The following is a 16,229-nucleotide window of genomic DNA, read 5'->3' as shown; positions in this document are numbered from 1 at the left end:
GCAATCATCTCCTGTATGTGCAATCATCTCCTGTATGTGCAATTATCTCCTGTATGTGGAATCATCTCCTGTATCTGCAATCATCTCCTGTATCTGCAATCATCTTCTGTATCTGCAATCATCTCCTGTATGTGCAATCATCTCCTGTATGTGCAATCATCTCCTGTATGTGCAATCATCTTCTGTATCTGCAATCATCTCCTGTATCTGCAATCATCTCCTGTATGTGCAATCATCTCCTGTATGTGCAATCATCTTCTGTATGTGCAATCATCTCCTGTATGTGCAATCATCTCCTGTATGTGCAATCATCTCCTGTATGTGCAATCAATCATCTTCTGTATGTGGAATCATCTCCTGTATGTGCAATCATCTTCTGTATCTGCAATCATCTCCTGTATGTGCAATCATCTCCTGTATGTGCAATCATCTTCTGTATGTGCAATCATCTCCTGTATGTGCAATCATCTCCTGTATGTGGAATCATCTCCTGTATGTGCAATCATCTCCTGTATGTGCAATCATCTCCTGTATGTGCAATCATCTCCTGTGTGTGCAATCATCTTCTGTATGTGCAATCAATCATCTCCTGTATGTGCAATCATCTCCTGTATGTGCAATCATCTTCTGTATGTGCAATCATCTTCTGTATGTGCAATCATCTCCTGTATGTGCAATCATCTTCTATATGTGCAATCATCTCCTGTATGTGCAATCAATCATCTTCTGTATGTGCAATCATCTCCTGTATGTGCAATCATCTTATGTATGTGGAATCATCTCCTGTATGTGCAATTATCTTCTGTATGTGCAATCATCTTCTGTATCTGCAATCATCTCCTGTATGTGCAATCATCTCCTGTATGTGCAATCATCTCCTGTATGTGCAATCATCTCCTGTATGTGCAATCATCTCCTGTATGTGCAATCATCTCCTGTATGTGCAATCATCTTCTGTATGTGCAATCATCTCCTGTATGTGCAATCATCTCCTGTATGTGCAATCAATCATCTTCTGTATGTGGAATCATCTCCTGTATGTGCAATCATCTTCTGTATCTGCAATCATCTCCTGTATGTGCAATCATCTCCTGTATGTGCAATCATCTTCTGTATGTGCAATCATCTCCTGTATGTGGAATCATCTCCTGTATGTGCAATCATCTCCTGTATGTGCAATCATCTCCTGTATGTGCAATCATCTCCTGTATGTGCAATCATCTTCTGTATGTGCAATCATCTCCTGTATGTGCAATCAATCATCTCCTGTATGTGCAATCATCTCCTGTATGTGCAATCATCTTCTGTATGTGCAATCATCTTCTGTATGTGCAATCATCTCCTGTATGTGCAATCATCTCCTGTATGTGCAATCATCTTCTATATGTGCAATCATCTCCTGTATGTGCAATCAATCATCTTCTGTATGTGCAATCATCTCCTGTATGTGCAATCATCTTATGTATGTGGAATCATCTCCTGTATGTGCAATTATCTTCTGTATGTGCAATCATCTTCTGTATCTGCAATCATCTCCTGTATGTGGAATCATCTCCTGTATGTGCAATTATCTTCTGTATGTGCAATCATCTCCTGTATGTGCAATCATCTCCTGTATGTGCAATCATCTCCTGTATGTGCAATCATCTCCTGTATGTGCAATCATCTCCTGTATGTGCAATCATCTTCTGTATGTGCAATCATCTTCTGTATGTGCAATCATCTTCTGTATGTGCAATCATCTTCTGTATGTGCAATCATCTCCTGTATGTGCAATCATCTCCTGTATGTGCAATCATCTCCTGTATGTGCAATCATCTTCTGTATGTGCAATCATCTTCTGTATGTGCAATCATCTCCTGTATGTGCAATCATCTCCTGTATGTGCAATCATCTCCTGTATGTGGAATCATCTTCTGGTCTCTCTTTGTACCGCGGGTGTTGTGTTCGTGTCACACAATGTCTCGCAGCAGACGCCGGAGGACCAGACTTCGTCCATCTTTGTCACTTCTATGGAAGAGAATGAGAGCCCTGAGCAGCCCCCCAATTCTCAGCACGCTCCCTCCCCCGAGGCTCCGATTATGATACTCCAGGGACCCCCATGTATAATGATAGTGGTATTTGTTGGGGTTCCTGGGCCCGCTCCCCCCTTCTGGGTCCTGGTAGGAGGGTGAGTAGATAGGAGCAGAGGGGTGAGGAGCGGGGGGATTGGGGTGAAGGAGTAATTGTCAGACAGGAGGGGCCTACACTTCCTCCAGGGTTATTGTTGGGGTGGGGGTGAGAAATGCAGACCCCCATAGGAGAGGGCAGCGGGGAAGGGGGTGTCTGAGAGGTCAGCCATGTGTCTGTGATACCAAGAAATGTAAATTCATTAGAAATGAAGAGGTGGTGGATGGAGAGAAGTCTACGGTGTGCGGAGCGGCGTTCCATACTGCACCGGAGAGGGCAGCAGCGGGTGAGAGGGGTGGAAGATTTAGGGGGTCTGTGCGCTGACACCCCTTGTGTGGGTAGAGCTGACAGTAGGGATTTGCTGGGTGGTCCCGGATTAGGAGATGTCACCAGGAGAGGGGCAGCAGGGGTAAGTAGGGAGGGGCAGATAGCCTGCAGGTCTGTGCAGAAAGGGGCAGCAGGGGTAAGTAGGGAGGGGCAGATAGCCTGCAGGTCTGTGCAGAGAGGGGCAGCAGGGGTAAGTAGGGAGGGGCAGATAGCCTGCAGGTCTGTGCAGAAAGGGGCAGCAGGGGTAAGTAGGGAGCAGCCTGCAGCACAGGACAGGTCACATGACTGGATGACATCATAACTCCTGCAGCACAGGACAGGTCACATGACAGGATGACATCATTAGGGCTAATTCACACGGGGACATGGACGCTGATTTTGACAGCAGATTTTGCGGCCAAATCAGCGTCCATATAATGTCCACACTATGTGAACTGCTCCCGCCGCGACCATCGTGGTCGCGGCTTTCACCTCCGCTCTCGGCTCAAATGAATGAGCCGACATGGAGGGCGCTGCGGCTGGGCGGAAGCCGCGGCTCATCGCGAGCGGCTTCCGCCCGAAAGATAGGTCATGTCGCTTCTTTTTCTGCTAGCGAGCTAGCAGAAAAAAAAAAAGCGAGCAGTTCACATAGGGATACATTGTATGGACGCTGATTTGGCCGCGAAATCCGCTGTCAAAATCAGCGTCCATGTCCCCGTGTGAACTAGCCCTACAGGACAGGTCACATGACAGGATGACATCATAACTCCTACAGGACAGGACACATGACAGGATGACATCATAACTCCTACAGGACAGGACAGGTCACATGACAGGATGACATCATAACTCCTGCAGCACAGGTCACATGACAGGATGACATCATAACTCCTACAGGACAGGACACATGACAGGATGACATCATAACTCCTACAGGACAGGTCAGATGATAGGATGACATCATAACTCCTGCAGGACAGGACAGGTCACATGACAGGATGACATCATAACTCCTGCAGCACAGGTCACATGACAGGATGACATCATAACTCCTACAGGACAGGACACATGACAGGATGACATCATAACTCCTACAGGACAGGTCAGATGATAGGATGACATCATAACTCCTGCAGGACAGGACAGGTCACATGACAGGATGACATCATAACTCCTACAGGACAGGTCACATGACAGGATGACATCATAACTCCTACAGCACAGGTCACATGACAGGATGACATCATAACTCCTACAGGACAGGTCACATGACAGGATGACATCATAACTCCTACAGCACAGGTCACATGACAGGATGACATCATAACTCCTACAGGACAGGTCACATGACAGGATGACATCATAACTCCTACAGGACAGGTCACATGACAGGATGACATCATAACTCCTACAGGACAGGTCACATGACAGGATGAGATCATAACTCCTACAGGACAGGTCACATGACAGGATGACATCATAACTCCTACAGCACAGGTCACATGACAGGATGACATCATAACTCCTGCAGGACAGGTCACATGACAGGATGACATCATAACTCCTACAGGACAGGTCACATGACAGGATGACATCATAACTCCTACAGGACAGGACAGGTCACATGACAGGATGACATCATAACTCCTGCAGGACACGTCACATGACAGGATGACATCATAACTCCTACAGGACAGGTCACATGACAGAATGACATCATAACTCCTACAGGACAGGTCACATGACAGGATGACATCATAACTCCTACAGGACAGGTCACATGACAGAATGACATCATAACTCCTACAGGACAGGTCACATGACAGGATGACATCATAACTCCTGCAGCAAAGGACAGGTCACATGACAGGATGACATCATAACTCCTACAGGACAGGTCACATGACTGGATGACATCATAACTCCTACAGGACAGGTCACATGACAGGATGACATCATAACTCCTACAGCACAGGTCACATGACAGGATGACATCATAACTCCTGCAGCAAAGGACAGGTCACATGACAGGATGACATCATAACTCCTGCAGCAAAGGACAGGTCACATGACAGGATGACATCATAACTCCTGCAGCAAAGGACAGGTCACATGACAGGATGACATCATAACTCCTACAGGACAGGTCACATGACAGGATGACATCATAACTCCTACAGGACAGGACACATGACAGGATGACATCATAACTCCTACAGGACACGTCACATGACAGGATGACATCATAACTCCTACAGGACAGGTCACATGACAGGATGACATCATAACTCCTACAGGACAGGTCACATGACAGGATGACATCATAACTCCTGCAGCACAGGACAGGTCACATGACAGGATGACATCATAACTCCTGCAGCACAGGACAGGTCACATGACTGGATGACATCATAACTCCTACAGGACAGGTCACATGACAGGATGACATCATAACTCCTACAGGACAGGTCACATGACAGGATGACATCATAACTCCTACAGGACAGGACACATGACAGGATGACATCATAACTCCTACAGGACAGGTCACATGACAGGATGACATCATAACTCCTACAGGACAGGACAGGTCACATGACTGGATGACATCATAACTCCTGCAGCAAAGGACACATGACAGGATGACATCATAACTCCTACAGCAAAGGACAGGTCACATGACAGGATGACATCATAACTCCTACAGCAAAGGACACATGACAGGATGACATCATAACTCCTGCAGCACAGGACAGGACACATGACAGGATGACATCATAACTCCTACAGGACAGGTCACATGACAGGATGACATCATAACTCCTACAGCACAGGACAGGTCACATGACAGGATGACATCATAACTCCTACAGGACAGGTCACATGACAGGATGACATCATAACTCCTACAGCAAAGGACAGGTCACATGACAGGATGACATCATAACTCCTACAGGACAGGTCACATGACAGGATGACATCATAACTCCTACAGGACAGGACACATGACAGGATGACATCATAACTCCTACAGGACAGGTCACATGACAGGATGATATCATAACTCCTGCAGGACAGGTCACATGACAGGATGACATCATAACTCCTGCAGCAAAGGACAGGTCACATGACAGGATGACATCATAACTCCTACAGGACAGGTCACATGACAGGATGACATCATAACTCCTACAGCACAGGACAGGTCACATGACAGGATGACATCATAACTCCTACAGGACAGGACAGGTCACATGACAGGATGACATCATAACTCCTACAGGACAGGTCACATGACAGGATGACATCATAACTCCTGCAGGACAGGTCACATGACAGGATGACATCATAACTCCTACAGGACAGGTCACATGACAGGATGACATCATAACTCCTACAGCACAGGACAGGTCACATGACAGGATGACATCATAACTCCTACAGGACAGGTCACATGACAGGATGACATCATAACTCCTGCAGGACAGGTCACATGACAGGATGACATCATAACTCCTACAGGACAGGTCACATGACAGGATGACATCATAACTCCTACAGCACAGGACAGGTCACATGACAGGATGACATCATAACTCCTACAGGACAGGTCACATGACAGGATGACATCATAACTCCTACAGCACAGGACAGGTCACATGACAGGATGACATCATAACTCCTACAGGACAGGACAGGTCACATGACTGGATGACATCATAACTCCTACAGCACAGGTCACATGACAGGATGACATCATAACTCCTACAGGACAGGTCACATGACAGGATGACATCATAACTCCTACAGCACAGGACAGGTCACATGACAGGATGACATCATAACTCCTACAGGACAGCACAGGTCACATGACAGGATGACATCATAACTCCTACAGGACAGGTCACATGACAGCATGACATCATAACTCCTGCAGCACAGGACAGGTCACATGACAGGATGACATCATAACTCCTGCAGCACAGGACAGGTCACATGACAGGATGACATCATAACTCCTACAGGACAGGTCACATGACAGGATGACATCATAACTCCTACAGGACAGGTCACATGACAGGATGACATCATAACTCCTACAGCACAGGTCACATGACAGGATGACATCATAACTCCTACAGGACAGGTCACATGACAGGATGACATCATAACTCCTACAGCACAGGACAGGTCACATGACAGGATGACATCATAACTCCTACAGCACAGCACAGGTCACATGACAGGATGACATCATAACTCCTACAGGACAGGTCACATGACTGGATGACATCATAACTCCTACAGGACAGGACAGGTCACATGACAGGATGACATCATAACTCCTACAGCACAGGACAGGTCACATGACTGGATGACATCATAACTCCTACAGGACAGGTCACATGACAGGATGACATCATAACTCCTACAGGACAGGTCACATGACAGGATGACATCATAACTCCTACAGGACAGGTCACATGACAGGATGACATCATAACTCCTACAGGACAGGTCACATGACAGGATGACATCATAACTCCTACAGCACAGGACAGGTCACATGACAGGATGACATCATAACTCCTACAGGACAGGTCACATGACAGGATGACATCATAACTCCTACAGGACAGGTCACATGACAGGATGACATCATAACTCCTACAGGACAGGTCACATGACAGGATGACATCATAACTCCTGCAGCAAAGGACAGGTCACATGACAGGATGACATCATAACTCCTGCAGCACAGGACAGGTCACATGACAGGATGACATCATAACTCCTACAGGACAGGTCACATGACTGGATGACATCATAACTCCTACAGGACAGGTCACATGACTGGATGACATCATAACTCCTACAGGACAGGTCACATGACAGGATGACATCATAACTCCTACAGCAAAGGACAGGTCACATGACTGGATGACATCATAACTCCTGCAGCAAAGGACAGGTCACATGACTGGATGACATCATAACTCCTACAGGACAGCACAGGTCACATGACAGGATGACATCATAACTCCTGCAGCAAAGGATAGGTCACATGACAGGATGACATCATAACTCCTACAGGACAGGTCACATGACAGGATGACATCATAACTCCTACAGCACAGGTCACATGACAGGATGACATCATAACTCCTACAGGACAGGTCACATGACAGGATGACATCATAACTCCTGCAGCACAGGACAGGTCACATGACAGGATGACATCATAACTCCTACAGGACAGGTCACATGACAGGATGACATCATAACTCCTACAGGACAGGTCACATGACAGGATGACATCATAACTCCTGCAGCACAGGACACATGACAGGATGACATCATAACTCCTACAGGACAGGTCACATGACTGGATGACATCATAACTCCTACAGCACAGGACAGGTCACATGACAGGATGACATCATAACTCCTACAGCACAGGACAGGTCACATGACAGGATGACATCATAACTCCTGCAGCACAGGACAGGTCACATGACAGGATGACATCATAACTCCTACAGCACAGGACAGGTCACATGACAGGATGACATCATAACTCCTACAGGACAGGTCACATGACAGGATGACATCATAACTCCTACAGGACAGGACAGGTCACATGACAGGATGACATCATAACTCCTACAGGACAGGACAGGTCACATGACAGGATGACATCATAACTCCTACAGCAAAGGACAGGTCACATGACAGGATGACATCATAACTCCTGCAGGACACGTCACATGACTGGATGACATCATAACTCCTACAGCACAGGACAGGTCACATGACTGGATGACATCATAACTCCTGCAGCACAGGACAGGACACATGACAGGATGACATCATAACTCCTACAGGACAGGTCACATGACTGGATGACATCATAACTCCTACAGGACAGGTCACATGACAGGATGACATCATAACTCCTACAGCACAGGACAGGTCACATGACAGGATGACATCATAACTCCTACAGCACAGGACAGGTCACATGACAGGATGACATCATAACTCCTACAGGACAGGACAGGTCACATGACTGGATGACATCATAACTCCTACAGCACAGGACAGGTCACATGACAGGATGACATCATAACTCCTACAGCACAGCACAGGTCACATGACTGGATGACATCATAACTCCTGCAGCACAGGACAGGTCACATGACAGGATGACATCATAACTCCTACAGCACAGGACAGGTCACATGACTGGATGACATCATAACTCCTACAGCACAGGACAGGTCACATGACAGGATGACATCATAACTCCTACAGGACAGGTCACATGACAGGATGACATCATAACTCCTACAGCACAGGACAGGTCACATGACAGGATGACATCATAACTCCTACAGGACAGGTCACATGATAGCATGACATCATAACTCCTACAGGACAGGTCACATGACAGGATGACATCATAACTCCTAAAGCACAGGACAGGTCACATGACTGGATGACATCATAACTCCTACAGCACAGGACAGGTCACATGACAGGATGACATCATAACTCCTACAGGACAGGTCACATGACAGGATGACATCATAACTCCTACAGCACAGGACAGGTCACATGACAGGATGACATCATAACTCCTACAGGACAGGTCACATGATAGCATGACATCATAACTCCTACAGCACAGCACAGGTCACATGACTGGATGACATCATAACTCCTACAGGACAGGTCACATGACTGGATGACATCATAATTCCTACAGCACAGGACAGGTCACATGACAGGATGACATCATAACTCCTACAGCACAGGACAGGTCACATGACAGGATGACATCATAACTCCTACAGCACAGGACAGGTCACATGACTGGATGACATCATAACTCCTACAGGACAGGTCACATGACTGGATGACATAACTCCTACAGGACAGGTCACATGACTGGATGACATCATAACTCCTACAGCACAGGACAGGTCACATGACAGGATGACATCATAACTCCTACAGGACAGGTCACATGACAGGATGACATCATAACTCCTGCAGCACAGGACAGGTCACATGACAGGATGACATCATAACTCCTACAGGACAGGTCACATGACAGGATGACATCATAACTCCTACAGGACAGGTCACATGATAGCATGACATCATAACTCCTACAGCACAGGACAGGTCACATGACAGGATGACATCATAACTCCTACAGGACAGGTCACATGACAGGATGACATCATAACTCCTACAGGACAGGTCACATGACAGGATGAGATCATAACTCCTACAGGACAGGTCACATGACAGGATGACATCATAACTCCTACAGCACAGGTCACATGACAGGATGACATCATAACTCCTGCAGGACAGGTCACATGACAGGATGACATCATAACTCCTACAGCACAGGTCACATGACAGGATGACATCATAACTCCTACAGCACAGGTCACATGACAGGATGACATCATAACTCCTACAGGACAGGTCACATGACAGGATGACATCATAACTCCTACAGCACAGGTCACATGACAGGATGACATCATAACTCCTACAGGACAGGTCACATGACAGGATGACATCATAACTCCTACAGGACAGGACAGGTCACATGACAGGATGACATCATAACTCCTGCAGGACACGTCACATGACAGGATGACATCATAACTCCTACAGGACAGGTCACATGACAGAATGACATCATAACTCCTACAGGACAGGTCACATGACAGGATGACATCATAACTCCTACAGGACAGGTCACATGACAGAATGACATCATAACTCCTACAGCACAGGTCACATGACAGGATGACATCATAACTCCTGCAGCAAAGGACAGGTCACATGACAGGATGACATCATAACTCCTGCAGCAAAGGACAGGTCACATGACAGGATGACATCATAACTCCTACAGGACAGGTCACATGACAGGATAACATCATAACTCCTACAGGACAGGTCACATGACAGGATGACATCATAACTCCTACAGGACAGGTCACATGACAGGATGACATCATAACTCCTGCAGCACAGGACAGGTCACATGACAGGATGACATCATAACTCCTGCAGCACAGGACAGGTCACATGATAGGATGACATCATAACTCCTGCAGCAAAGGACAGGTCACATGACTGGATGACATCATAACTCCTACAGGACAGGTCACATGACAGGATGACATCATAACTCCTACAGGACAGGTCACATGACAGGATGACATCATAACTCCTACAGGACAGGACACATGACAGGATGACATCATAACTCCTACAGGACAGGACAGGTCACATGACTGGATGACATCATAACTCCTGCAGCAAAGGACACATGACAGGATGACATCATAACTCCTACAGCAAAGGACAGGTCACATGACAGGATGACATCATAACTCCTACAGCAAAGGACAGGTCACATGACAGGATGACATCATAACTCCTACAGGACAGGTCACATGACAGGATGACATCATAACTCCTACAGGACAGGACAGGTCACATGACAGGATGACATCATAACTCCTACAGGACAGGTCACATGACAGGATGACATCATAACTCCTGCAGGACAGGTCACATGACAGGATGACATCATAACTCCTACAGGACAGGTCACATGACAGGATGACATCATAACTCCTACAGCACAGGACAGGTCACATGACAGGATGACATCATAACTCCTACAGGACAGGACAGGTCACATGACTGGATGACATCATAACTCCTACAGCACAGGTCACATGACAGGATGACATCATAACTCCTACAGGACAGGTCACATGACAGGATGACATCATAACTCCTACAGCACAGGACAGGTCACATGACAGGATGACATCATAACTCCTACAGCACAGGACAGGTCACATGACAGGATGACATCATAACTCCTACAAGACAGGTCACATGACAGCATGACATCATAACTCCTGCAGCACAGGACAGGTCACATGACAGGATGACATCATAACTCCTGCAGCACAGGACAGGTCACATGACAGGATGACATCATAACTCCTACAGCACAGGACAGGTCACATGACAGGATGACATCATAACTCCTACAGGACAGGACAGGTCACATGACTGGATGACATCATAACTCCTACAGCACAGGTCACATGACAGGATGACATCATAACTCCTACAGGACAGGTCACATGACAGGATGACATCATAACTCCTACAGCACAGGACAGGTCACATGACAGGATGACATCATAACTCCTACAGCACAGGACAGGTCACATGACAGGATGACATCATAACTCCTACAAGACAGGTCACATGACAGCATGACATCATAACTCCTGCAGCACAGGACAGGTCACATGACAGGATGACATCATAACTCCTGCAGCACAGGACAGGTCACATGACAGGATGACATCATAACTCCTACAGGACAGGTCACATGACAGGATGACATCATAACTCCTACAGCACAGGTCACATGACAGGATGACATCATAACTCCTACAGGACAGGTCACATGACTGGATGACATCATAACTCCTACAGCACAGGACAGGTCACATGACAGGATGACATCATAACTCCTACAGCACAGCACAGGTCACATGACAGGATGACATCATAACTCCTACAGGACAGGTCACATGACTGGATGACATCATAACTCCTACAGGACAGGACAGGTCACATGACTGGATGACATCATAACTCCTACAGGACAGGTCACATGACAGGATGACATCATAACTCCTACAGGACAGGTCACATGACAGGATGACATCATAACTCCTACAGGACAGGTCACATGACAGGATGACATCATAACTCCTACAGCACAGGACAGGTCACATGACAGGATGACATCATAACTCCTACAGCACAGGACAGGTCACATGACAGGATGACATCATAACTCCTACAGCACAGGACAGGTCACATGACAGGATGACATCATAACTCCTACAGCACAGGACAGGTCACATGACAGGATGACATCATAACTCCTACAGCACAGGACAGGTCACATGACAGGATGACATCATAACTCCTGCAGCACAGGTCACATGACAGGATGACATCATAACTCCTACAGGACAGGTCACATGACAGGATGACATCATAACTCCTACAGGACAGGTCACATGACAGGATGACATCATAACTCCTACAGGACAGGTCACATGACAGGATGACATAACTCCTACAGCACAGGACAGGTCACATGACAGGATGACATAACTCCTGCAGCAAAGGACAGGTCACATGACAGGATGACATCATAACTCCTACAGGACAGGTCACATGACAGGATGACATCATAACTCCTACAGGACAGGTCACATGACAGGATGACATCATAACTCCTGCAGCAAAGGACAGGTCACATGACAGGATGACATCATAACTCCTACAGGACAGGTCACATGACAGGATGACATCATAACTCCTACAGGACAGGTCACATGACTGGATGACATCATAACTCCTACAGGACAGGTCACATGACAGGATGACATCATAACTCCTACAGGACAGGTCACATGACAGGATGACATCATAACTCCTACAGGACAGGTCACATGACAGGATGACATCATAACTCCTACAGCACAGGACAGGTCACATGACAGGATGACATCATAACTCCTACAGCACAGGACAGGTCACATGACAGGATGACATCATAACTCCTACAGGACAGGACAGGTCACATGACTGGATGACATCATAACTCCTACAGGACAGGTCACATGATAGCATGACATCATAACTCCTACAGGACAGGTCACATGACAGGATGACATCATAACTCCTACAGGACAGGTCACATGATAGCATGACATCATAACTCCTACAGCACAGGACAGGTCACATGACAGGATGACATCATAACTCCTACAGGACAGGTCACATGACAGGATGACATCATAACTCCTACAGGACAGGTCACATGACTGGATGACATCATAACTCCTACAGCACAGGACAGGTCACATGACTGGATGACATCATAACTCCTACAGCACAGGACAGGTCACATGACTGGATGACATCATAACTCCTACAGCACAGGACAGGTCACATGACTGGATGACATAACTCCTACAGGACAGGTCACATGACAGGATGACATCATAACTCCTACAGGACAGGACAGGTCACATGACAGGATGACATCATAACTCCTACAGCACAGGACAGGTCACATGACTGGATGACATCATAACTCCTACAGCACAGGACAGGTCACATGACTGGATGACATCATAACTCCTACAGGACAGGTCACATGACAGGATGACATCATAACTCCTACAGCACAGGACAGGTCACATGACAGGATGACATCATAACTCCTACAGCACAGGACAGGTCACATGACTGGATGACATCATAACTCCTACAGCACAGGACAGGTCACATGACTGGATGACATCATAACTCCTACAGCACAGGACAGGTCACATGACTGGATGACATCATAACTCCTACAGCACAGGACAGGTCACATGACAGGATGACATCATAACTCCTACAGGACAGGTCACATGACAGGATGACATCATAACTCCTACAGGACAGGTCACATGACAGGATGACATCATAACTCCTACAGGACAGGTCACATGATAGCATGACATCATAACTCCTACAGCACAGGACAGGTCACATGACAGGATGACATCATAACTCCTACAGGACAGGTCACATGACAGCATGACATCATAACTCCTACAGGACAGGTCACATGATAGCATGACATCATAACTCCTACAGCACAGCACAGGTCACATGACTGGATGACATCATAACTCCTACAGGACAGGTCACATGACTGGATGACATAACTCCTACAGCACAGGACAGGTCACATGACTGGATGACATCATAACTCCTACAGCACAGGACAGGTCACATGACAGGATGACATCATAACTCCTACAGCACAGGACAGGTCACATGACAGGATGACATCATAACTCCTACAGCACAGGACAGGTCACATGACAGGATGACATAACTCCTACAGCACAGGACAGGTCACATGACAGGATGACATCATAACTCCTACAGGACAGGACAGGTCACATGACAGGATGACATCATAACTCCTACAGGACAGGACAGGTCACATGACAGGATGACATCATAACTCCTACAGGACAGGTCACATGACTGGATGACATCATAACTCCTACAGGACAGGTCACATGACAGGATGACATCATAACTCCTACAGCACAGGACAGGTCACATGACAGGATGACATCATAACTCCTACAGCACAGGACAGGTCACATGACAGGATGACATCATAACTCCTACAGGACAGCACAGGTCACATGACAGGATGACATCATAACTCCTACAGCACAGCACAGGTCACATGACAGGATGACATCATAACTCCTACAGCACAGGACAGGTCACATGACAGGATGACATCATAACTCCTACAGGACAGGACACATGACAGGATGACATCATAACTCCTACAGCACAGGACAGGTCACATGACTGGATGACATCATAACTCCTACAGCACAGGACAGGTCACATGACAGGATGACATCATAACTCCTACAGGACAGGTCACATGACTGGATGACATCATAACTCCTACAGCACAGGACAGGTCACATGACAGGATGACATCATAACTCCTACAGGACAGGTCACATGACAGGATGACATCATAACTCCTACAGGACAGGTCACATGACTGGATGACATCATAACTCCTACAGGACAGGTCACATGACAGGATGACATCATAACTCCTACAGCACAAGACAGGTCACATGACAGGATGACATCATAACTCCTACAGGACAGGTCACATGACAGGATGACATCATAACTCCTACAGGACAGGTCACATGACTGGATGACATCATAACTCCTACAGGACAGGTCACATGACAGGATGACATAACTCCTACAGCACAAGACAGGTCACATGACAGGATGACATCATAACTCCTACAGCACAGGACAGGTCACATGACAGGATGACATCATAACTCCTGCAGGACAGGTCACATGACTGGATGACATCATAACTCCTACAGCACAGGACAGGTCACATGACAGGATGACATCATAACTCCTACAGGACACGTCACCTTATCAAACGGAGAGAGGCCCTTGATCCTGGCTCTGAAGTATCCGGCGGCCACCAGCAGCTCCAGGATCTCCAGAAGCTTCACCTGCTGCTCCTCGTCCTCCCGGGTCTCCACCTGATGGACAGAACAGTCAGACCCTAGAGCGCCTCCTATAGCCTGCACTGGGGGCTCTATGCACACAGATACACATGGCGGTACCGCTCCGTTACCTCGGGCTCTCGCTCTCCCCGGTTTCCGATCATCTTTCCCACAACCGGCAGCGCCGCGGACTGACAGCACACGTGACCGGTCACATGATCACTGAAGGGCGAAGTCACGTGAGATGTACCGGAAGTGATAGGGCGAGTCTGTGTGACGTAATCAATTCAAGCCGGAGAGCGCAACGGCCACCAGGGGGAGCCAAGTGTAACCTCTAATAACATGTATGGAGAGGAGAGGAGATTACATGTATGGAGAGGAGATTACATGTATGGAGAGGAGAGGAGATTACATGTATGGAGAGGAGATTACATGTATGGAGAGGAGATTACATGTATGGAGAGGAGATTACATGTATGGAGAGGAGAGGAGATTACATGTATGGAGAGGAGATTACATGTATGGAGAGGAGAGGGG

General features: G+C 47.1%; 1 protein-coding gene across 1 annotated transcript in view; it reads right to left on the bottom strand.

Moving 5' to 3' along the window:
* The window catches only part of CCDC93 (CCC complex scaffolding subunit CCDC93), a 31,356-nt gene extending 15,447 nt beyond the window's left edge, over positions 1 to 15,909 (bottom strand). The window contains exons 1-2 of the mRNA XM_075261704.1: positions 15,824 to 15,909; positions 15,615 to 15,728 (exon numbers count right to left, since the gene is read on the bottom strand). Of these exons, the coding sequence (XP_075117805.1) occupies positions 15,615 to 15,728; positions 15,824 to 15,856 (147 nt within the window). The 5' untranslated portion in view covers positions 15,857 to 15,909. The remainder of the gene's footprint in view (positions 1 to 15,614; positions 15,729 to 15,823) is intronic.
* Between the last annotated feature and the right edge of the window lie 320 nt (positions 15,910 to 16,229).

This window comes from Leptodactylus fuscus, unplaced genomic scaffold (genome assembly GCF_031893055.1).
Source record: "Leptodactylus fuscus isolate aLepFus1 unplaced genomic scaffold, aLepFus1.hap2 HAP2_SCAFFOLD_298, whole genome shotgun sequence".
In the NCBI taxonomy this organism is placed as follows: Eukaryota; Metazoa; Chordata; class Amphibia; order Anura; family Leptodactylidae; genus Leptodactylus; species Leptodactylus fuscus.
The sequence above is the reverse complement of the archived record's forward strand: the minus strand, read 5'-3'. Positions and strand labels throughout refer to the sequence as shown.